Source organism: Pyxicephalus adspersus, chromosome 6 (genome assembly GCF_032062135.1).
Source record: "Pyxicephalus adspersus chromosome 6, UCB_Pads_2.0, whole genome shotgun sequence".
Taxonomy (NCBI): domain Eukaryota; kingdom Metazoa; phylum Chordata; class Amphibia; order Anura; family Pyxicephalidae; genus Pyxicephalus; species Pyxicephalus adspersus.
In genome coordinates, this window is record NC_092863.1 from 39,760,481 (window position 1) to 39,785,081 (window position 24,601).

Here is a 24,601-nt window from a genome sequence, read left to right on the forward strand (position 1 = left end):
CCTAGTTCCCCCTACTCTCCCATCATCACAACATAAAGGCTAATGGGAGGCCTAATTACTGTTCTAGAGATAACTTGGAAGTGAGCATTGGGCACAGGACACCTCTGAATGATCAACTTGTGTTTTTGTTTATGAAACAGATATAACAAAATGTTTTCAATGGGATATTTAAAAACGAAAAAGGGAAATTCTTTTCTCACAGCTTTCTAAAATTATATTTAAAAGTACACACCTTTGGAAAACTCCCTTTTCTCAAATATACTTAGCTCTGATAACCTTCTAAATTGTTGGTTCAAAAGCAAGTTCCACCCAAAATATATTTCATTTTCAGATTGGTTCAGTTGAATTGTACTTTACATGTGTTTAATGGAGCACAGTTATCTCAGTGGAGTCTGATAAAAGGAAGTGGTACTATATATATATATATATATATATATATATATATATATATATATATATATATATATATATATATCATGTAATAATAATTGTTGTCTTTTCATTTTATCTTTTGTGAGAGAGCAGAGAATACATTAAAGCTACGTACACACGTCCAATGGTTCTCGCCTGATAATTGGCTCAGGGCCGATATCGGACAAAAATCTGGTGTGTGTACAGCGCCCATCGTCCGAACGACCGTCCTGGCGGATCCACGGACGATGGATGGCGAATGATCCCCCACCTCCCCTCTCCATTGAGAAGAACGGTGCTGTATGTACAGCACTCATTCATGCATCGTGGAGTGCATAGTCGTTGGAAAGGATTGTGAAAGATCCTTTCCAACGACTATAATTGCAAGTAGTGTTTGCAGCTTAAGACACATATGTAATACAGGGAACATGCAAGGTTAACTAGTAAACCAATCCTATTGAAGAAATGTGGATACATAGAGTAACTTTTTACCCATCAATGTTGTGAATCTTCTTTCTTATGATACATTGGGGGTGATGTATTACTGCCCCCCCCCAAGACTGGATAAGATAGACTATCATGGGCGAACTTGGGTGATCCAGCAAACCTAAAATGGACATCTTAAAATCATTTGCTGTTATTTGGCAAATATTTAAAATTCAGGACCAGATTTATTCCACGTTTGCTGGATCACATATGATAGTGTATCTTCTTCAGTCTTGGGGCAGTCAGTTGCAGAAAATAAATCCTGGGTAAAAACTGAACCCAAACAGCCCATAGGCAGCATTTGTTCTCTGAATGAATTGGAATACAGGTTTATGCATTTGATATGTTTGACTGGCTTGTACTTTGGAGGACTTTGTGTATGGCATTGGTTATTTGTTAAGCTGTGTATGCCTGTACACACAAACCTTTAGTTGCAGCAAAGCAGAAGATAGACAGGTGGCAGGAACATCAGCAGTAACCATCTTATTAAGAGCGTATTAGAGAAAAGAATTCAGATCCATCTGACCTTTTATACTGTGCCAGAAAGTAAAGGGAAGACCGACTGACCTGCCAGAGAGATGCATGTCTGTTTAAAGAAAGAGTGGCTGTACTAAAATGATTATAGATCTTTATACGTGAATGTTTTCTATTATAGAAAGATTAATTTCTGCTTTTCCTTGCAGTAAAGGAAACATATAACTTCCTCAAGGCTTCCATCACTGCATTCACCTTAATAGGCATATTTCTCACTAAACACAGCACAGATAGCTTGCTCTAAAATTAGAGCTGTTATTATGCACGTGAAGAAGAACAAGGTAATCATTTAAACATTTAGACATCAAGCATTTTCTGCCCCAGTTTTATTATGCGCACAGTTTTAATGTTTAATGGTTATGCTGAATTCAAAAGTGCTAGTCAAGTGTCTGTCATTCAGCTGTTCATTTGTGCTGTTTGCCCAGAACTGCATCATTCCATCACTGATGAAGCTGACAGTTTGCCAAGCCCAATGTGTGCTTAAAGTGCACCTGTGCCTGTAGCTCTTTATAGAAAATTAAAGTCCAATTGCAGTAGTTCAGCATCTGTAAAAAGAAAGAAAGCTTTTTCTCCAATAATCCCTTTTTTTCTAACAATGTTCCCCTTGCTTTTTTTCCCCCAGGTCCTATTTTTTTGGTTTTGTTTGTTATATGAATAGTGGTCTATCATCCAGTTAGGCTGGTATTTCAGTGAATCTAATGTTTTGGGAATATTTTTTTTATAAATCTGAGTACTCATAGATGATTGTGCTGCTGTACAATTTGACAACCACTCACTACATACATTTGTTTTATAAACGAACTGGACAGTCCAAAGGCATTGATGAAGTGTCAGGATTTCATGTAGTCACTACAGTTGCTTCCTCTAGTATTCTTTGGTTGTCAGCTACTCATAAACCCTTTCAACTCACAAATAATGAACCTACTGGAAATAATTGGAGCTAATAAAATGGTTATTAGACACCTTTCAAGTAGTCTGTTAGTTTTAAACTTTTGTTCAGAAAATTCTAAACCCAGACCGTGGCTAAAACTGTGTTGCACTAATGAGTGTACTCAAGACTGAAATTACTTGAAAACAGAAAGCTTCTAGCAGCACAAAAACGTAATTTATAGCCACATCCTACTACACAAAAACCTTTTATGCAACCCAGAATCCTTTAAGGTCCAACTTCAGATCAAACCGCCTAAATCAAAAGGAGCTAGTTTATTTCTCAAACTGTGTAAATATCAGGTACCAGTGGTTGAGCAGTAAATTAGCCTTGTGTGCTGCAAACCCTGCTTTTCTTTCATACCTGCAGCTAGCAGTGTAGAAGAGGAAAGATGGTCAGCCTGGCCTCTTTACGCCTGACACTTAGGCTATGTACACGTCAGGTGCGTCTTGTCCAATTATCGCTTCAAGGGTAGTATCAGACATGACCCTGATGTGTGTACTGCGCTCATCCAACGCCATTTATGGATCTGTCCTGGCGGATCCACAAATTTCATAATGCAAGCGAAGGGGAAAGAGCACAGCACAGTGTCGCCCACCCGTCCGTTCTCCACCGACTACCACCCCCCCCGTTCCACGTCAATATAGCAAAACAGTGCTGTATGTATGTACATTTTTTCATGCATCCTTCAGTCTTTTGTCGTTGGAAAGGATCATGGAGGATCCTTTCCAACAACAAAAGTCTTAAGTGTGTACGTAGCCTTAGTGATGCCAGATGGGTGGCAGGCCTACCAGAAGCATCATAGAGGTGGGCAGGCTTCACTCACAGTGAGACAGGCCAGGCTCTTTAATTAACAGCCTAGCAAGCTGTCTTTTTCAAGCCTGTGCTTCTATATGTATACAAAGTTAGCGCCCATCGGAGGATCCTACTGCTTTCCAGAAGGCCATTCTGTGTCTGTCTCCAACCACTGCTTTGCATGTCTGCAGTGTCTGGCCATCTTCAGCACCTCCATAGTCCCCGGTCCTATTGTGTCTCTGCATTACATAAACTCAACATTACATATTTCCCTTTGGTGATGTCAGGGGCTGTGTTTTGTGTCCCATTGTATCTAGTAAGTTGACCAACACTTCTCTAGGATCTAGCTTGTTGGTCTATTCTTTTAAATGGTCTACGCATTTAAAATGTATTTTACTTGCTCTCTAAATATTTTTTAGTGATCACCAAATTTCTAATATTGCTATAGAGATTTGGTAACCAGGCAAATTCATCATCAAAAAAAATGTCATGTATGTATGCATAGGTTATGTATCCATTGTAGGATCAATAATAAATGAGGTGCCGGATTTACATTCAAGGTTAAGATATCCTGCATATTATTGGCACGCTGTTTTATTCGTTCTGTTTGAATGTTTTTTTTATGTTATTTAAGGCTTCCAGATGACACAGTACTGATTTGATCATAGCCCGTTATATACTGCTGGGCTACCCATTAGTGTGGAAATTTGCATCCTCCGCTTTCTTTTTGTCTACCATTGATCAGTGTGGGTTGTAGTAGAGAGATTTTATTGAAGAATGTTTCAGCTGACACCTCATCTAATGGTATTTCTGAGAAATCAATAATTTATTCTCCTCCATCTTTTCCATTGCTTCCTGTAGTGTAATATAATGGAAAGCTTTAAAGGCCATCCCCAAAAATATGCTCTGGTTTGATAGAGAAATGTTTGTGTCAAATATTTATTACTGCCTATGTCTTTACTGTTATCCATGTTCCTATGTGATATTTGTTTAAAAATCTGTCAAATATAGAGTGAAGCTGATCAGACGAGGGTATTCTTCATAATAAAATCAAAAACCTTTGTGTCAAGATTGATATGATTACTAAATATGAATTTATGTAGAACATCATTAGCATTCCTTTCCACTTGGATATAATAGTGATAGCCGTTGTATTACAGATCAATTATCAAACAAGTGGAAGGTACTTCAAACAGATTGATTTGTATGTTGCTCATTTTATCAATTGAAAATAACATTGAGAGGTATTTGCTTGTGTTCATGTCGTTCATTAGGGAATTTTTCATTAGCTGCTGTCCTGTTATAGAACTTTTTTCAATTAGATTGGAAGCACCAAAATTTTTAAATTTAATTAGTACCTCCTTGACTTTATGATAAAAAAAATTCCACAGGGGATTCAGACAGACAGATTTTACTGGACAAAACTTTGCCCAAAACCTAAAGGAAAGAAGTTTTGGTTAGAGGTGCTTTAAGTGTTACCTATGATTTAAAAAAAAAAAGCACTATAACATTGGCTCATGTCTCTTTTTTTTACTCAAAATAGAAGTCGATTTTATTTTTTAAAAATCCCTAAGTTATGTCCATTGCACCACAATACTGCAACAAATATGGTGACAGGAATATGTTATGCCTAGAACTGTCAGGGAGTCATTATTTCTTCAAGGACCTTTGATTGGCAGTCTCCTGAGCACAGTAAATGATTTTTATGTGAAGCCTAGAAGATACAGGTTTGTCCTAAAGTGAATCTTTGATTTGTCCACGCAGCTAAACTCATCTGCGGGGAACATGAGAATATGGCCTGTGTGTGCTATAAAGGTGTCCTACTTCCTATGGACACTTCCCATGTGAGCGTGCTGGTGATTTGTCCAGCATTTTCTCATGGAATAGGCCTGATTTTATTAAAGCTCTCCAAGGCTGGAGAGAATACACTCATCGGTGAAGCTGGGTGATCAGGAAAACCTGGAAAGTCTTTTGCTATTTGTTAGCAAATGTTTTCAATCACGCACCAGATCCAATCCAGGTTTGCTGGATCACCCAACTTAACTGATGTGTCACCCAGATTACCTGATAAGTGTATCCTTTCCAGCCTTGGAGAGCTTTAATAAATCAGGCCCAATGAGTCACATGCTCCTTTATACCCAAAATTCTGGGTATATATTATGCTACTGGTGGGTGAATGGTGTCACAGGGGTGTGAAGAAAAGCTAGGTATTTGCTGATAGGAGGAATAAAGCAAACCTGTTGTATAGCTTGGAGAGCCAAATTGCAGCATGCATCTGTGCCCAAACCCACAGAAAATAATTGATAGTCACTGGCACATTTCAATCCTTATAAACGGTATTCATTTTCTGACAAATTTATTCAAAAGTATAGAGAAAAGCATTTCCTAGAGCTACGCTTCATTTTATAAAAAAGTTGCCTTGAACTCATATTTTTCCTGTATCATAAATTCCTGTTGTCATCTCAGCATCTACTTTTTTCATGCTACTATCAGAGTTCACTATTGTTGTTTCAGCAGCATCAGGTAGGACATTTTAGTTTACCCAATGCTGTCCTTTGTTGCCTAGCAAAGGTGATCAGAGTGGAAATAACCACAATCTGCTTTTCCTAATGCTATGGTTATATAATGCAAAACTGCAAAACGTGTCTATTTTTTGCATGTTGGTACTCGCTCATAAAATCTTGTTACAGAAGCTCATGCAATGTCCTAAAACTATTCAACTGTTCAGCCCTTTTTCTTTTATCCGGTCATACGCTTCCTATTAGAGAAGTGCACTACCACTGCCATGTCATATGTCTGTCTTTGTCTCTGTGATTTGCTTTATTGTTCAGTAATTATTATAAAGGGAAATTGCACCATAAAGTACATTCCACCCGACGTCTTGCCAACGAACCCCCCCTTAAATTTCCCTGACCACCCATTCTTCAATTCACTATTTATTGTAAACCACAAATTTGCCTAAAAGTACCATGCACCTTTAATAAAACTTTTATTTTTCTTTAAACGTTTCCACAATGGGAAATGTACCTTTCTGTTATTGATTTGGCTTGCTTAGCAAGCAGCGTGACAAGCAACCTTTTGTGCATTAGGCATTATGAATTGAAAAGAAGAAACTGACATGACATATCTCACAAAAATTGTCTTCTAAACCAAAGGTCAATTCTAATTATGTTAAAATCAACATAATTCCCTTTTATAGGAGCACCAAGGTTTTTATTCTTATGTGTGAGATGGCACACTATATAAAAGCTATATCTACTTTTCTGCAATCATGCAGTTTCTCATTTCCTTCAAAGTAGCAGAAGGCTGTTAGTTTTTTTTTTTTTTGCTTCTACAGGCAGAACCAGTTGTTATAAGACTGTAGAGCCACTGTAGAGTTCTGGTAACTGTACCTTTCAGAACTTTTAGCCAGAGTTCTTATTTAAGTCTCTATCATTGTAAAGTAAACTAATTGAGCTGTTCTTTTCCTCTGCAGTGTAGTTCCACATTTACCATTGTGCTTTAAAATAGAACAATGCCTTTCCATTAAAAACAATGTATGTGCTGCACGCCAGGTAGAAATAAAGTGGAAATTCATAAATAAAGAAAACTGTTGCAGGCACCACATCCAAGGACTGGTAAGCTCCAATATTAAAAATTGCTTTTAGGTTTTTCTACTTTTTGGCGATGCAGCTTGATCCAGGACCTTCCCCACCCTGGGACTGAACAATGAAAGGGCGTCAGTACATTGCTAAAGTCATCCCACTTGTATGTATGCTAATGCAAACCAGTACAGGGAGAGACTGGTCTGTGTTCTGTGCCAACAAAAGTATTACTGGAGTCTGTTAAGGAATATATAGGGCGTTCTAGTTCTCTGTAAAAAATCTTTTTGAAAATGGTAACACATCTGGTTTACTTGTTTGCTTTCCATATGTGGTTCTAAAGTTTGTAAAGCTAGGTTCAAACTTTTTTGGATTTTCTTGGATAATCGCACCACAATTTCATTGGCGGACTAACATTGCCTAATGCTGAAGTTTTTTTTAGCTTTCATTACAAACCTTATTTTAGACCCATTGGTAGCATCCCTGCAATTTTTCATTGTTTTTCCCAGCAATGCAAGCAGATTATGGCTGATGCTGTAATGCTGTTTATATCTTCCTGAACAAATCACAGCAGCCTGTCTCATGTGGTTCACCTAAAGTAATGCCTACATGGGATGCTGAAATCCAGTGAAAATAAGACTTTCTCTTGCACACTATGAGATGCAGTCCATGTGCACAGGATACGGAGTGCCTGTACATGAACTGGGCTAAGGTAAGATTTTGCTCCATTTTAATAGTGCTTCAACAAATTTCATTATAAACACACCATTGACCAAACATTAACCAAAAAATTCACCTGGAATATTATTGGCCTCAAAATTCGAACTCTAAGATCTTTCACCCACAAAGGAAAATATTTAGGCATATAAAGTGGAAGGGAAGAATGAAGTATAAATAGCACTCTCATATTCTGTACCATGTAATTTTCCTTACTGTACTCCTACCTTGGAGACAAGTCTTCACTTTCATTTCAGTGCTCCTTACTGGCTGTGAGATTGCAGGTGCTCCTTTATTGTCCAACCCACGTTTGTCCCCATGTATTATACAAAACCTTTTATTGTCGGCTCTGACTCATACGCTATAATCTTTTTAATTTCTGTATGCGAGCAACATAAAAAGTGTCATAATTACCCCTATTAAAATGTCTTCTCATACTCCTTGTATATATTGAACTTGTTGACTGAAAGAGTTGCATGACCATAACAAACATAGCTGAAAATTCAAATTGTATCCTAAAGAAGGATCCTGATTTTCCAGAACTTTTGAATTAGAGACACATTCTGCCATGGGCTCAACTGCTGTCTACCTGTCCCATTCAAGTGTATTGAAAGAAAAAACAACAGAATTTTTACATTGCATAAAAGGGTTGTCTACCCTTTTATGTAAAGTGAAAATTCTGAGTTTAGGTACGCTTTAAGTATGCAGATTTGCAGATATGCTGCACATTTCTGAGTTAGCAAATCAGTTTATGGGAGTTATAATTGGAAGTGAAAATCGACCCCTTAATACTAGGCCCAAGACATTCTAAAAGTTGATCGTCGTTTTACTTTCTATATCAAAGTTACATCCTTGTTTCTTGAAAGTATAATTTAACAGAAATAGTACCTTTTTATCCCTGTTTCATATTTATGTTGGACTAACAGCAAAGTGTAAATGAGTGTGATATGTTTTTTTTATTGAGGTTTGATAACATAACTATGGCACTTCAGAGAATAAGACATGTTTTAGAATTAGCTTTTACCTAATATGAATTCTGAATGCTGGCTGTTTGAAGTCCATGCAGGCAGACCTAGCTGAGATACCTGGGGACAGAACGCTGTAGCCTGCGGTTGTTTGTACAGTGCATTTGTTGCTCAGTTACAGAATAAATGTGGAACAAGGGTGTGGTTGTAGTGTATGAAGGTGTACTTCTGCTTAGTAGAGACATCAGCCTGGCAGCTTCTACTGAAATTTGGCATTCGTTTTGTAATATTGTGAACTTGAATAGACAAGTTTGGGATTTAGAAAAAAAAAAAAAGATCAAAATCCGAAACAAACCTATGCATTTAGCATTCATGGCACCCATATCATATAATGAAAAATCCATATAAATGAGTAGAACCATGTGTGTATTTACTTGATGGTTGTATTCAAGTCTCATTTTCCAGTAAAGGTCCAGCTTTGCCATTGACTGATAGAGAAGTTTTGAAGGTCCGGGAGGGGGCAGAAAAAAGTTCTTTATTCGCAGGAAGTGGCAAAGTTAGCACAAAAATCATTTGCCTTTATCTTTGTATATATTGTTTGTTTTGGATTAGGGTTGTCACTTTTGGTAAACTCAGCTTGAAGCCCAATTAACTCTTAGAAATCTTCAAAATCGGTCTTTATGCCTCTATATGTTATAATTTACCCCACCCCAATCTCACAGCTTTTTTGTTTTTTTAGCTGAGTTAAACCCACATTTTTCATCACAAATGATCTATCACTCAATTCTTGAGAGGCAGAGAGGGTTGCATCAGACTGTGTCTGTTACAAAAGGCCTGATTTAATAAAGCTCTCCAAGGCTGCAGAGGATACACTGAAGCGGGGGGTGATCCAGCAAACCTGAAATGGATTTCTTAAGTCATTTGTTATTTGAAAGCAAATTATGTGAATGCTGGACCAGATTCATTCCAGGTTTGCTGGATCACCCAGTTTCACTGATGAATCTGATGCATCTTTCACAATCCTTTCCAACGACTAAGGACTGCACGATGCATGAACGAGTGCTGTACATACAGCACCGGTCTGCTCTATGGGGAGGGATTAGGGAGAACGATGGAGCGGAACCCTGCTGTGCGCACCCCCCTTCACTTCCATTAGGATTGTTTGTCGTCCATCGTCCGTGGATCAGTCAGGATGGTCGTTTCGACGATGAGCACTGTACACACACCAGATTCTCGTCCAGATATCAGCCCTGAGCTGATTATCGGGCAAGAACCATTGGACGTGTGTACATAGCCTAACTCTAGAGACCTAGACAGGAGAGTCATAATTAAATATTCTTTAGAACTGCTGTAATGGGAAAGTGGGAATAGGTTTTAATTGCAGCAACACATAAAGTGCTTTGGCTTGTGACAATAAAAAAAAAAATCTCTAGATGTAAAAGAAATTTCAGAATAATGTCACCGTCTCTCCTGCGGGAATAGGTCATAAAGCAAAATGCTCAGCTCAGAAGCCTCTGATGCTATTTGCTGTCTATTACCCCAGGGCTACATGCTGGTTATGTGGGTGCGAGTTCACTGATTCAGTTTTTGCTGACCAAAACTTGTAGCGAATCTTGAAATTCATGAAATTCTAGTCCAAGTCCAATTATGTCCTCATTAAAAATTGTATAAAATATTTCTGTCATTTCCTTGTACAGCAGAAATAAGGCTCGAGGGTTAGAACCTATGAACCAGTCATTTGTGCAGTGCAAAAAAACACAATCACCCAATATAGTTAGGTTGTGTATATAAAATAATAAAAATTTACATTTGAAAGTGTCAATGCAGAATTTTTTTTATCTAGAATTTATAGAAGGATGTAAAGATGTAATTTTGTCAAATAAAAGCCTTAAAAAAACCAAAAAAAAACAAAAAACTTTGGGGTTGTTTTAGTATCTATTCCTCCAAATGTAACCATCCCTTCTGTTTCAACAAATTTGTATTGCTTTTTTCAAATAAAAGGTTAAACATGAAACAAAGAACATTTGAACTAGAGTACATAAACCATATAAACAAAATATTTAAAAATAAAACAAAAAAGGGGTTTGGGGGGGGGCAGATACAAAATAAACCACCCTTTCAACGTTTTATAAATTATAATACATTCTCATATGTCCGTGTTTTCCCCTTGGGCCATTACAGTTAACCCTTTTCACATGATACAGTTGATGACATTTTCTCCCCCTTCCTCGACAACTCCTTCTCAAGCAAAAAATGTAATTTATGTCAGTGGTTTATCCACTGGAAGTGTAACAATGAAAATCATTGTAATTTGTACCCCCAGGCTATTGAATAGCATGATGTAAGATAAAGGATTCTTATATGTGGGAAGGGGTGACCTCCACATGTCCTCCACACCTACATGATGGAGGGTAACTTATGACTACTCATTAGTAAAGTTCAATATAAAGTTTTAATATTTCCCGCTTTTAGTCAGCTATGTGCTTGAAAAATGTTCTCATCTGGAATACTGTAGTTATAACAATTATGCCTGAGAATAAAAACACTACAAGATGACCTTTTTTTTTTTTTTTTTTTTTTAGGAGCGAGCTATCAATGTTAGCTGATGTGTTAGTTACCTATAAACATATCCAATGATAATCATCTAATCTGTGCTTGAAAAAGCAGTAACACTTAAACAGTTGAAAGGAGTGTCTATATGAGGATTCACTTGGCTTGACCCAGGACATACTATCTCACCCATACTCAGCTACTTTTAGGTCTGATTTATAATGGGAGCCAATAATACTGATTTCATATCTAGTTTCCATTCCAGTTACGTAAATGATCAACAGAGCTGAGACCAATAATTCTGTGTACACAAGCGCATTTCCAAATGGATGCTGGAAATATAAGAAGCATAGTCTTTCTTTTTGGGTGGCAGAATGCAGATAGTCAATGAAATATAAAAGCAAGTCACTATAATAATATTAATAAGTCAATATAAGTTACTATTTCCACCCCAATGATGTGGACATTACAAAACCAGATTATAGTTAATCTGTATTTGGGAGCCCAGCCATCAGAATGACACTTTTTATATGTAAGATTTTGGAGAATAAACTCTTAGGGAAGTATTGTTTATAGAGGCCAGCAAGCAGCAGAAGGTAAATGAACCCACAGGAGTAAACTCTAAGGTATACATTTTAGGTAGAGTTTGCCTTTTATCCTAAACATTTGACAATGGCCCCAACTGTCCACAAATTTGTACAATTTTTATCAGTTTGTGGTAGTCCTAATGCTTACTTGTTTCTCTTCAAAAGTTTTATTCCTGGCATATTTATATACAATAAATGTATTTGCAGCTCTTTTTCTGTAACTGGTACTAGCTCGATTGTAATGTTGACTCATATGATTGCATAGTAACTGAAAAATGCAGTTCTGGAGTTCTTAATTCTGTCTGACTGATGCATACATTTCTGGGTTATTAATTTAGAAAACCTTGGAGTCAGAGTCAGTCAGGCAACCAGCAATTATGAATATAGAAGTCAGCAATAGCAAAGCACAAAATTCTATGAGGACAGATTTCTTTAGGGAGCTGTGCCTTTGCTCACAGTGAGCTCACACAAACCTGTAGTCCCTGATCATATGAGCTGTGTGGAGGTGACAAAGTCAGAATTTTTTTTTTACTTTAAGATAAGTAAACTCAGGAAGAAAAATGTAAATATATTGCAGCTGGCTATTTCTTAAACTGTCACCCAAAGACAGGAAGTGTGTTATTTACAGGATTACTAATGTTTTGGGGTAAAGATACTATATTTAAGCATTTCAGTGACATCAGGCCATGTGAGCTACTACTGGAATGTCTTAAACGCTAATAGTCAAATTCGGAAAATTATGTTCAGTTGCTGTTGTACCTGCCTCTGTTTTTTTGCAATATGTGTCACATCTCTTATCCATTAAAGTAGGAACACACAAAGTTCCTGATTTGTCTTCCTTTTGGTCTGAGGATGTAAACATATTTCTTATTTTTGCTTTTTCTTTTCCAGGACCATGTGAAACAGTGTTTCTCAAGATCCTCTACAAGCAACAAGGACACAGACTCACTTGTGCAAGATCCTGACAGACAGTATGGAACATGGAGCCAGGATAAACCGCAGACTGAGGACAGGTGAGTCATTTAATGTATCCATTTGTAACTGGCTGTCCTATTTTTATAGTTCACATTGCTTTGTCTGCCACCCATATCCTTGAGAACCTCATCATTTTGGTTTTAATGCAAGCTGTCAGAATACGGGTATGAAAGATACTGATTGTTGTTGACATTGCAGGCTCTAGGACTGTCGTTCCTATTCTTTCTTTACAATTTAGCATGTCACTGACCTGGAAGAAACTTGGATCCATTAAAGTGTTGAGGCACTTGATGAGGCCAGTTTCTTACTAAGCAGTAAATACAGGGTAAGCTACAGCTGCAACCCAACAACTCTAATCATGGGTCTACCTTACTTACCTGTATTAAAGTAATTGAAAGGAATAATTACAAGTTATACAATTCAACCTATATGTAAACCAAAGACAAAAATATATTTCTGCTTACTGGCTTTTACATGTGATGCTTGCATTACTTTAGTTTTTTAAGACCAGGTACATTTTCTGCCAAAAATTCAGTGTACTTACTGTGTACTAAACAGAAATCTAAATGTTTACCAGCTATATTACCCACCTCTTACCTGTGAGGGAGAGTTTTGTAGTCAGGAGGGCATCTTAGGGTTACAATACTGCCCCTTCTTAAATACAGTTGAGATGTGTAGTGGGTGAGTGTTGGACAATAAGTATGATAGGTGGCACCAGTTGGGTTAAAAAAAACAAAACAAAAAAAAAGAAACATCCACCATACCTAAAGACTGGTAAACTGTTACAAAATACATTTTTTGTGTGTATATAGAGATTAGTCTTTGACTTAATTTAAAACACACTGACTTTGCTGGGTGTGCATTGGTCATTTCCACCTAGGTCAAAAGACAACAGTAACAACAAACTATTTATTGCCATCCAAGTTGTCAGATGGCTTCAGAGGTCAGTCATTTATACAAACATATTGTTTGTAATAAATGCAGTAATTTTACTAGGTACAGCTATGATAGCATTTTGGATCCAATGATCTTCAAGCATCCAGAAATAAATAGGACATCAGTCTGGCACTGCAAAACTTTGTATTTCCCAGGGGGGAAGTTTTGTGACTAGATTTTTACCAAGTCAAAACGATCTACCAACAATAAAAATGCCAAACATATATTTATTTATATATATATATATATACATACATACAGAGTATGACACAGAAGTGACTGAAGCTACAAGACTATAGTGACAGGAAAGCTACAGTTCACCTGTCATAGGTGAATGACGTGCTACACAAGAAAAAGAACTGCTAATGTGTACAAAGGTATCTTGGTAATTGAACCCTGACCCCGAGCCTGAACTGACTTGGCCGCCCAACACTGCTCACCTCAGACTGCCCTCCCGCCCTCTCTGCCTCCCTCCCTGCTCCCCACTGTTACACGAGCCTTGGACGCAAAGTTCCTGGTGTTGTCTGACGAAAGATATCCCCAGCATCCCTGTGGACGTACAGCAGGGAGGGATGAGGCAGGGCTCCGCGATCGACTCGCAGTGCCTTTTCGATCGACCAGTAGAACGCGATTGATGTGTTGGGCACCCCTGATATGCAGTGTTCGATCTAGCCTACAATGGATAAATCCTCTGGGAGATGGGCTAACATTCAGCAGTGTCAAACTATGTTACCTAGCTGTGCAAAAAAATAGCTTATACGAAAGGTTTTGAGCTTTTATTAGAAAATGTAAGTTCACATCTAATGCATGTTTTGAAAATTTTTCTGAAAGAGTTGTTGATGCTGGGAACAGACTCTTGGAAATGTAGTCAGTCAAACAGTAAAAAATAAGAGGGTCAGGCTTGATGGACCACTTGGTACTTTTCCAACCTCACTCTTGTTTGTCTTGCTCTGTAGCTCACTTTGTAATTTTTATGAAGGTACATTTTATTTACCGACCCTATAAATGTTAAAAGTTCTATTGCAAAATCTGAACAACAACAAACCCAGTAATGGAGAGACTGGTCTTGTGACTTGTCAAAGTGGGCAGAATTAATTCTGAGACTCTGTTGGCAGTACACTCCACTACAGTTTTTAATGATGAGCCATAATGTGCATTAAGCAGATAACAATATCCATTTTCTTTTATAAGTGAGCCTCCTATGGGGTCATTAAAATACAGTTGTATGGTAAAAGACAGTTTTATGAACATAGCAAAAAAAAAATCTACAAGGAGAGCCTGGTTATGTGACCTGTCAGGGTCAAATGACTTGATGTTCTCCAATCACAAAGTTCCTCAATGAGCAAACTCTGTGGCCTGATTTTTAGAAAGGAGTCACTGCAGTATGCATAGAGCAGCAGTACAAGGTGATGGTGATATCCACTAACTAACTAGCAGAAGGATTGTGCATCAACTTGGATGACATGTTCTCTCTGTGGATTCTAAGTAGATCACTTTGAGTACTAAATGTGCTTTTTATTATGGAGACCTTTTAAGGGCATTATGGAAGTCTGAACTTTGTGGATAAAATTGTGAGGATACACTTACAAAATCAGGAAAAACTATAGCACGGTGGGAGGTATTGCCCATGGCAATCAATCAGATTAACTTGTTTTCAGGGTCTTCCTTGCCATTGAAAGATATTTTGGAAAGTTTCCATGCTGGATCTGATTTTAACATGTGCATCTTTTGCTGTATACAAGCAGTCTGCTGTTCAAAAACTAAAAACCTAAAATGGACTTTACATTTTATAAAATGGCATTCATACTGTATAATATAAATACTCCTTTTTCACAGTAAACTCTGAGACCCTGGCCCCTTCCATTGCTACAACTATTCAGCGTTCAGACAAATCCTCATGCCAGTAAAAAACGTCCTGGTCTGCTGCTCATATGATGCATAAAATCTGTAATCTTCTTCCAACTCCAAGCTGTATTTTTACAGATGGTCAGTAAAAAGGAAAATCCTCTCTATTTTTTTTTCTAGATTTCGATATTCTGTCGAAGGAGATTGGTTTTACTGCTATCAAGGGTTCCATTAGAAAGGTTTTCCCTCAGTTATGGTCCCAATGACAACAGTTTCCCCAGACAGGAAGTGAAGGGAAATATTCAATGTCTACATAGAAATGAAAATACTTTAATAAGTAGAGCAGAGGAAGCCTAGAAGTTCCAGATTTTCCATAATTTCCTGTCTGGTCAGACCATTGTCATTGTGACATTAAGTGAATTTTCTTTTATGGAGGCCCAGATAGCTATTAAATAAATTACAGTTCTAATTTTTCTACATTCTAAAAAATATGAACTTTAACATTTGGCATTCCAGATGCTTCTTGTTTGGAAATTTGGGATTTCTCTGGCAATTTCTGCTGAATCTATGGCATACTGAATAAATATAATGAGCGAGAAAATCATATACTAATTTGTCATAAAACATAAATATTCTGTCGTCTTAGCCATGACATACTTCCAATACCTGACATCCTATAAAAACAGAATAGTAATAGTATTTTTGTTTTATATTTACATTGTTTGCTTTTGTGGTGAAAAAGGCCATACGCTACCATGATGGATATTATAATGTTAGTTGTAGGGTAATTACAAGCCTTTAAATCACACCCACATGGCTAAAATTTGCTGTGGTTCACTATTTCCTTCTCTACTATTTAGATGTCCTATATAATTTTGGGAAATGCTTTTAACAGTTTGCTGCAGAGTTCTGGTATTATGTTGACAATAAACATGTAGGGTCCACAACTACTCAGGGGTCTATATATAAAGCAGTGAATCTGACATTCACTGAAACATTTTCTGGTGGAGAATCAATTACTGCCATTGAAACACATATAAAGCTGAAAGATTCTCCATCAGGGAATGTTTTAGTGAATGTCAGATTCACATCTTTATAAATAGACCCCTTTGTGATTTTTTTTTTTTTTTACTATGCAAAAAGTAATAGTAGTGAAGATGACTTTCTGGTAGGCACCATAAAGTGTCTGCTTTGCCAAGGGTGTCCCTGCCTAATCCTATGTAAATGCTAGCTTTCTGAAAGTCTAAACATGCCTTTCACTTCTCATCTGACAATGTGGGGCCTGGTAATTGGTAGTGCCTTGACAGAGACAAGGTACTGGGTAGACTTCTTTTCCCCTCACTGCAATTAATGGGTTTTGTTGGAGTTTGGGGAATTGACCAGCTCAGGAGACCTCAAGGAATTTCAGGAAAAGGGGAGTCCAAAACTATTCTTTCCCTTTGCAATCTAAAACAACTCCTACGTAGGAAATACCTATCCACATGTGTGGAATAGACAGTGTCAGTTAGTAGCTGGTGTATATGTGAATATTATGCAAGGCAAACTAACAAATTTTATTGAATCTTCATGTCTTCATGGCTCTAACATGTAGGTAACAATATTAGATTTCCATGTATAAATCTTGAAACCGGTGTACTTGTAATATTATGTTGTGTTCTTGTGATACAAATAGACCTGTTAAAGTGTTTTATATAAGACAGAAGCCTGTACACTACGTACCATACAAGTGACACATGACCAGCTGACAACTTAAAAAAAAAAAAAAGGGTTGTGCACCACTGAATTTTGACTGATGATAAATGATGGTGGCATTGTAAATAGACGATGTGTGTCAGATCTGATCTGGGTATGTTAGCCTTACCCACAGGTATGGATTTAAAAATATTGTCCCATTTTAAAAATTATTCTAGGTTTTACTATTCTGCGTCAAAGTTTTTGTAATCCACCACCTCCTTTATATCAGTCTGTAACCTTCTTATTTCTTCCTTCATGACATTTCCCACCACCCAAAGACACAGTCACCATAAATAAAGCTAGGCTTCCCAGGACTGTTCTAATGGATTATTTATCTCTGCGTTCTTAGTGAGATGCATTCCACGATCTGCATACACATTCTAAGCCTGCAGCAGACCCTACTCCCCTTACTTTATATATCCAGCATTTTTCACAGACTTTACCCTTTTTGTAAAAGACATTCTCTTACAAAATAAGACATTCACATCATAACCAAGACTTGAAAAAGTCTCTCAAAACTGACTTTTTCAGATGATGTTGTGGTTAGCAGTATGTAAAGGTGCAGGGGTGGACATAGGGAGGTACAAAGTGTGCTACACAAAGGTCCTAGACCCTCCTCAACCAAGGGTTGGCCCATTTAGTTCTGCACAGGAGGCCCGTTAAAAAAGGTATAATACTTTTCATGTCCCCTTGACCTTTTTGTTTTCTCCTTGGTTCTCTATTTGTAAAATAATTCCATATTATCTTGTAGTGGATTGTTTTAGTGGCAAAGTTTTTTGGTGTATGTCGCAGAACAAAATCTACAGCACCTAGAGATGTTACCTGACTTCATGGGTCAATATGTAGAAAGTTAGATTAAAGTCACACAAACATCGTGGTTTTCATTGTCCAAACTGGTTTAACCAGTCTGCCAACATCTGATAAATCTTTAGCAAACATTGAAAAAAATCATTTGGAACTAAAGCTTGTTGTGTTTAAAGTAAATTTGTGTAACAAGATGGACATCAGGACCTGTCAGGAAGGTTTAAAGAACGACACAAAACACTCAGATGCTGAATATTAAAAAATAAGTACTTATCTTTATTGCATGTGTACAGTGGTCCTAAACAGCTCCAACAGCAACAACTAGTTAGCCCCAGGGAGTGCCCATTTCATATCCTCTAACTGCGAAGAGTTAGGCGGGGGAAGCTGGTATTTCCTTATGCACATCCAGAACGTCTCCTCCAATGTTGCAGTATTTTTTACTCCACTTCATCGTGGCTCAAAGTTTTACTGGAAGAATCACCAGGTAAAAAAAAATAAAAAAAGGCTTAAAAAACAAATGCAGCGTCTCATCTAATGACTGGTAAGCTGCAGTATACCCTTTTGTTCTTGGGTTTAGATATGCTTGACATGAATATTATAAATGTGCAGCCATTTTGTAGACCTATTTCTGAATGTATTATAAAAAGAAACATGGTAGACAAGCAAGGCTAAAAAAACATAGCTACAATAATCTCTGAAATAAATGCACAAAAACTAAAGTACAACATAATGCAAAGGTATGTTTGTGAAATTATTTTGTTAAGATTCCTCCTTTTCTAGGTAATTCACCTTAACACAGTTGTTTCTGCTTGCCAAAGCAATGCAGGGCCCCATTTTAGTTGTTGCCTCGGGCACATCTCTGCTCAAGCTCTGTCAAAGTGCTTTTTGCTATAGAATCTGTCAGTCCAGAGTGTCTGTCTTAAGGTGCGTACACACTTCCAATTTTTATCGTTCCAATCGAACGATGAACGATCGATTGGGCAAAAAATCGTTGGTAAAAAAGTAACCAACGACGCCGACGAACGAGGAAAATTGTTGGAAACGAACGACCGGACCGGCGGATCGGATTGGGCGACGATCGTTGAACATCGTTCGTGTGTACGGTCGTTCGTTGATCGTTCATGGTCAGAGCATGCGTGATGAACGAACGTCCGTTCACTTTCCTGTCGTGCACATAGTTCCTCTATCGCTTAAACGATCGTATCTATTGTGTGTACAATATCTACGAACGATCGTGTCGTTACCTCTATGTGCAGGATCGGTGCTATACGATCGTTCATATATATCGTGCAGGAACGTTCGTCGTTCGTTTTCCGACGATAATAATTGGAAGTGTGTACGTAGCTTTACATTGGTCTGCATGAATTCAGTACTAAAGTAACATGCAGCCTAGTCAGAGACTCAGAGCGGTTTGCATTTCACTTGCTGCACAGCCCAATGAAGCCTTTTCCCCCAGCTCGCATTGGTTAATGGCATAGCAGTATTGTTATTGTGATGTGACTGCATGCCTATAAATAGACGCATGACACTCGTACAGCAGGGAATTAACATTGAATAAGCAATGGCTGACGTGAGCTTCCCTACACTTAACTCGCTGCTAAATCCAAATATTTACAGATATGGGAGGACAGCCTCTGATATCTACTTCCCTTGTAGGGCAGTGATAAAGAGGAAGAGCCATTCCTAAAGGAGCGCAGCTTATCTCATCATCCTTGTTTATAGGATAAGTCATGGCTGAATAGCAGTCAGACACCTTGCTGGAAAAAACATTTGTGCTTGGGGCCTGCAAATCATTTCTTGCGTGGGGAAGCCAGGGTCAGGAAAAAGAGGGCTGTGCTTGCTTTTTTTCATTTTCAATATAGTTATTACATTTCTACTTGTTCCATATTTTTATGATTGTAATTCATTGTTTTTTGGCAACCCAACAACCTATCAAGCGCTGCCGTCTGAAAATCTGGTAGATGACTGATAATGGAAACATTTTTAGCGGATTAATAGCCACATTATAAAAATCATTTTAAAAAGTTGCTGTATATCAATTAAAAAGCACAGCCTTACATATGTGTGAATAAATATGGCCATGATCATTACAAAACGATTACAATTATAACAATATAAATAGAATAAAAATTATTACTAGGTATACACTATGATAATATCATTTATATTTAGCAGATGACTTCTTGAGCCAGAAGGCGGTCTGGTAGAACAGTATTCATTTACCCCAAGAAGGAGTAAGAAATTTTGCTGACCAACACCTACCAATTCAAATCTCATAGGTGACAGAGTTATTCTTTTTAAATCATAAGCCAGAAGGAGGTCAGAGTCTTTCCTGGTGGTCTCAAATCTTTGTATAGCATTTTAGGGATAAATACAAGGTTGAAGACTGCTAATCCAGCTTGGGGTAAACGAATACTGTTCTACCAGACCGCCCTCTGGCTCATGATCTAATAAGACCAACTCAGTCACCTATGAGATCTGAATTGGTAGCTGTGCGTCAGCAAACTCTTTTGCTTCTTCCTGGGAAAAAATGAACACTGTTCTTCCAGACTCTTCACTGTAAATTCACACTGTTTCTTTGTTCTTTCAACTGCATCATCATCGGCAAGTCGTCTTTTATAACTGAATGGTATTGTCACTGATTTCCCACTAATTCCCTGAGCAAGCCTAAACCCACGAAACGGGTCGGGCTCAGGGTCCAGTTCAGCCAGTATTTTGTAACAACTTCTAAGATCAAGTCAGTAGTACTTTGTATAGTACAGGCTTTGTCATTCTCTGTCACCCTCTCAAATCCCCTGCAGTTCTCTTTTCTGTTTATTATAATAACCCAAGGGGTCTGGCTCTCAAACAATAGTCTTGTGTGGTTTAGGGACACCTACCCTCTTTACCAGTACTTTATTAACATTTACCTTATTCTATGATAAATGTAACACAACCACATTTTATACACTTGTGTACATTTATTTAGTGTTACCACACTCCAGCTGGTAATGTGTGGTGATACTGGGCCACTAAACTTGACTTGGCCTTGATCTCTGGTTGTCTGTAGATTTCACCCTTTATTTGTATGATATGCTTGGCATACACAGAAGAGGTTTGCTGACTGTATTGTTCTGAAACCTGATCCTCTTAATGCTTTTGATGTGTAATCTGTTTAGTACATTAGCACTTACATTAGAATAATTGCTGTAATTAAATTTTGTTTTTAGTTGGACTTTCAAATCCCCTAGATACATTTACAATGCTGGGGAATCATTAGATAGAATGACGACCACTCATACAAATATGATGGTGCAAAGGGTCAATACATGAAGATTTCAGAACTGTTTATGAGATTTTCAACCCAGACATTATAGTATTCCTCTTTATACCATTTTAGTATTTGAAGAACATTAGCAGTGTAGTGGTTTGATTACTTCCCAACATTGCTTTCAGTAATTGTTATGCCGTTGCTGAGCTCTGTTATTGAGCAATGCTGTTAGATTTGGCTACCTCTTCCTGCCCTGGAGAACCATGAGTGAACAATTCTATCTCCTCCTAGGTTTCTGTGCTGATCTAATGATTGTACTTTCACCTAATCCCAAAACAAAGCCCTAGAGCAATGTAGTATATGTGCGGTGTTTGTTTTGTGGGTTTGTGTTTCCATTCTTGGCGTCATTATGTGTTTACTGTGGAGTTCTAAGGTTTTAACCCTACCTATAGAGCAGGGAAAATGTGCTTCTCGTTGTGCAATAGTTTAGGTCTGAATAAAGGCCGTAGCTGCTGTATCTCCAATGTAAATCTGAGTGTGAACTGCTGTAGATGAAGGTAGTCCTTTCTGTAGGTCCAAATAAAGACGTCTGCACCTGCAGATCTAAGTCTTATTATCTATAATATGTTAAATCTAAAGTTTCACACCAATGGCATAGATCTTCATCTCATATCTGTAGATGCTGACAAGGAGACCATCGGAAATTTCAGAAGTCCCCATACTAAGGTAAACCTCCTGGGCCCCCCTGAGCCATTTTCAGTTCCAACATTTCCAAACAGTCAATCTGTTTTGTTTGGGCCAGTACAGAAGCACCCCCTGTCCCTCCTCTCTGTTGGCAGCCCTGTATGTTGATAACATATAATAATTGTGTGTGCACATAGTCTGACTGCCAAAACATATTCTTACTGCTCTATAATTACACATAGGCATGGATGTCTGTAATATTGGCGCTGGCATGATTAACAGGGCACTACTTTAATCTTCCTTTATCTCAGGGAAGAGATAGCAGAAAGCTGAGATAATCTAACCTGACCAATCAATTTAGTAATATTTCACATCATGATTGTTGAATCTTGTTTCCCATTAGACTGTTAAACATTAATTGAGCTCAACTGTGTTCTGAGAATTCGCATGCATCATGTACTGCACCCAGTAGATAGGCAATATATCCATCACAAGGTATATTAAATTGTAATATCCTGTGCAGTCTTTAAAGCAAACCTGTACTGAATGCAATTCAGAGGATGCTATGATTTAAATCCTGAAAATGTTAGTTGCCTGGTAGTCTGATTTTATTAGTTTACGTCATTGACCTAAACAAGCATGCTGCAAACAACATCACAGTAAAGGCATAACTTTTTCTATTTAATTTTGGTGGCCCAAAGTTTTAAGGATTTTGACAATGTCACCCAGGAAAGTAAAATTATTATTAATATTATTATTAATATGTCCGTTTACAAAATGACTTGGCATGTGAATCCAGAATCATGAAGTTGTCAAGTAACAGGCTTTATCTGTTCTATTTAGTTCTGCTGGGTCTGTGCTGTATACCCAGTTGTTGTGTTTGAAGGACGTGAGTGCCCTCTACTGTTCAATTTGGAGTACTTTTTATTTTTCTTAACATTGGTGGTAATGACACTTAAAAAACCATCATATTTGTATTATATACACAAATCGATAAACATTTTGCCAGAAAATAATTGTTGTTTTCCAATAATGTGTACAGGGAGATAAACTGTATGTAATTTACTCTATAGTGGTGGTTACAGCAGCCTTTATTTTAAACAATGGATAATTTGCAAGGTTAATATGCTAAATGTAAATATTTTGTTCAAACACCTTGTCAAGAGTTTTATCACTTTGAGTTTTTTTTTGTTTATTTGCCATATAAAGAATATTGATTGAAGAATACCTTGTTTCTTGCAGTTGCGTTACTGACTCGCCATCATATGATAACAGCAGCCGTAAACAGCGTTCACACAGTCGCCTATCCTCGCTGTCCCATACTGAAACAGACCAGCATGACTCTGTCAATGAAGCTCGGGATGGCAGTCTGGACCGCTGTAGCATGGATTTGGATTCCACAGAAGGCACTGAAAGCACACCTTCTGAAGCTAAATCATCGGACTTCTCATTTATCGATGTAAGCGGAAGTCATTCTCAATGTTGGCTCCACTTCTCAGAGTCAATAGAACTAGTTTCAGCTCTAGTCACTGACACTTTTTTTTGTGTGCCCCCTCTTCGCCACTGTCAGATAGCCTTGTGTTTTTTTTTTTAGTTTTTAGTGCTAGTTTTCATTTGTGCAACACAGCCAGCATTGCAGATAAAGAGGTTTCCAAAGACAGTCTAACAAAAGAAAGCATCATCATATGAGCTTGGGCTCTAAGCTGGACCTTGTACCTTTTTTTAATAGATTTGCCTGTTGTTTTTGGGTCAAGCTCCAATATGCAAAATCTGCAGATCAAAGAAGCTATGTTTTGTGGACGATACACATGCATGTAGGGTATTGCTGTGTGGCTTAGCCCAGTATTCTGGGTGTCCATGGAATGGAAAATAAACTCATGCTTCATTTTTAGGTAATTTCACAGAGTTTGATGGCATGCTTTTCATCATATATAAAATAATTGCATAGGAAAGGAAAATAGATTATATCTGTAGTGCTTTTCTTTATAAGTCCATTAGCCCTGTCTTTTCAGATCCTCCTGTCAGAGATAGATGTTTTCCACAATTCTTAAACTTCTCTTCTTTCCCTCGACTGTCTCTGTAAATAAGATAAATATTGTCAAACGTAGCTCCTTTTTGTTGAAATAAAATGTGTATCTTTATCATGTGTATTATCTTGTCCTAACAGGAAGTAAGAGCAAAGCTACATGTTGCTATGCACACAACTATAAACATGACAAAACCTCTATTCATGACAAATATTTTTCTGTTAATGAAGTCAACAAATATAAAATGCACTATACTGCAATCACCCCACATGAAAAATGCAGATATGTGAATGTCCCCAGTGTTGTGTGCTTTTCTATTTGTTGCTTTTTTTTTCCTGTATATGGTTTAATTCATTGCAACTTGATGGGAAATTAAACTGTTTTATTTCCTCCATAGCAAACATCAGTCTTAGACTCAACAGCCCTGAAGAACAGAGTCCAGTTAAGTCGGAAGAGCCAGCGCCGGGCGCCAAGTCAAACACAGCGCAGAAGTCGGTTGTTGCAATCAAGTAGCCAGTTAGCTGTGATTGAGGACACCGACAACCTTTGGATGTACACTGATTCTACAGGTATTGACTTTGCCCATGTAAATATAATAACAATGTAGTTTGCAATTCTGCCTAACTTTTATTTATAGAAAGTACTCCAGTGTCCTATAACCACCATATAGAATTGAAATGTCACTAATGCACGTATAATGGGCACACCAAATACACATATATATTTGCATTGGTTGAACTGCATGTAGTATACATCCATCCCTCAAAACTTTGCCTTTGTGAGTGGGTAAGT

General features: G+C 37.6%; 1 protein-coding gene across 2 annotated transcripts in view; it reads left to right on the forward strand.

Moving 5' to 3' along the window:
• The window catches only part of KIAA1671 (KIAA1671 ortholog), a 55,884-nt gene that overhangs the window by 23,404 nt on the left and 7,879 nt on the right, over positions 1-24,601 (forward strand). For both annotated transcript variants that reach the window (XM_072415410.1, XM_072415409.1), the window contains exons 2-4: positions 12,446-12,567; positions 23,025-23,241; positions 24,207-24,378. In XM_072415410.1, coding sequence (XP_072271511.1) covers positions 12,446-12,567; positions 23,025-23,241; positions 24,207-24,378 — 511 coding nt within the window. The remainder of the gene's footprint in view (positions 1-12,445; positions 12,568-23,024; positions 23,242-24,206; positions 24,379-24,601) is intronic.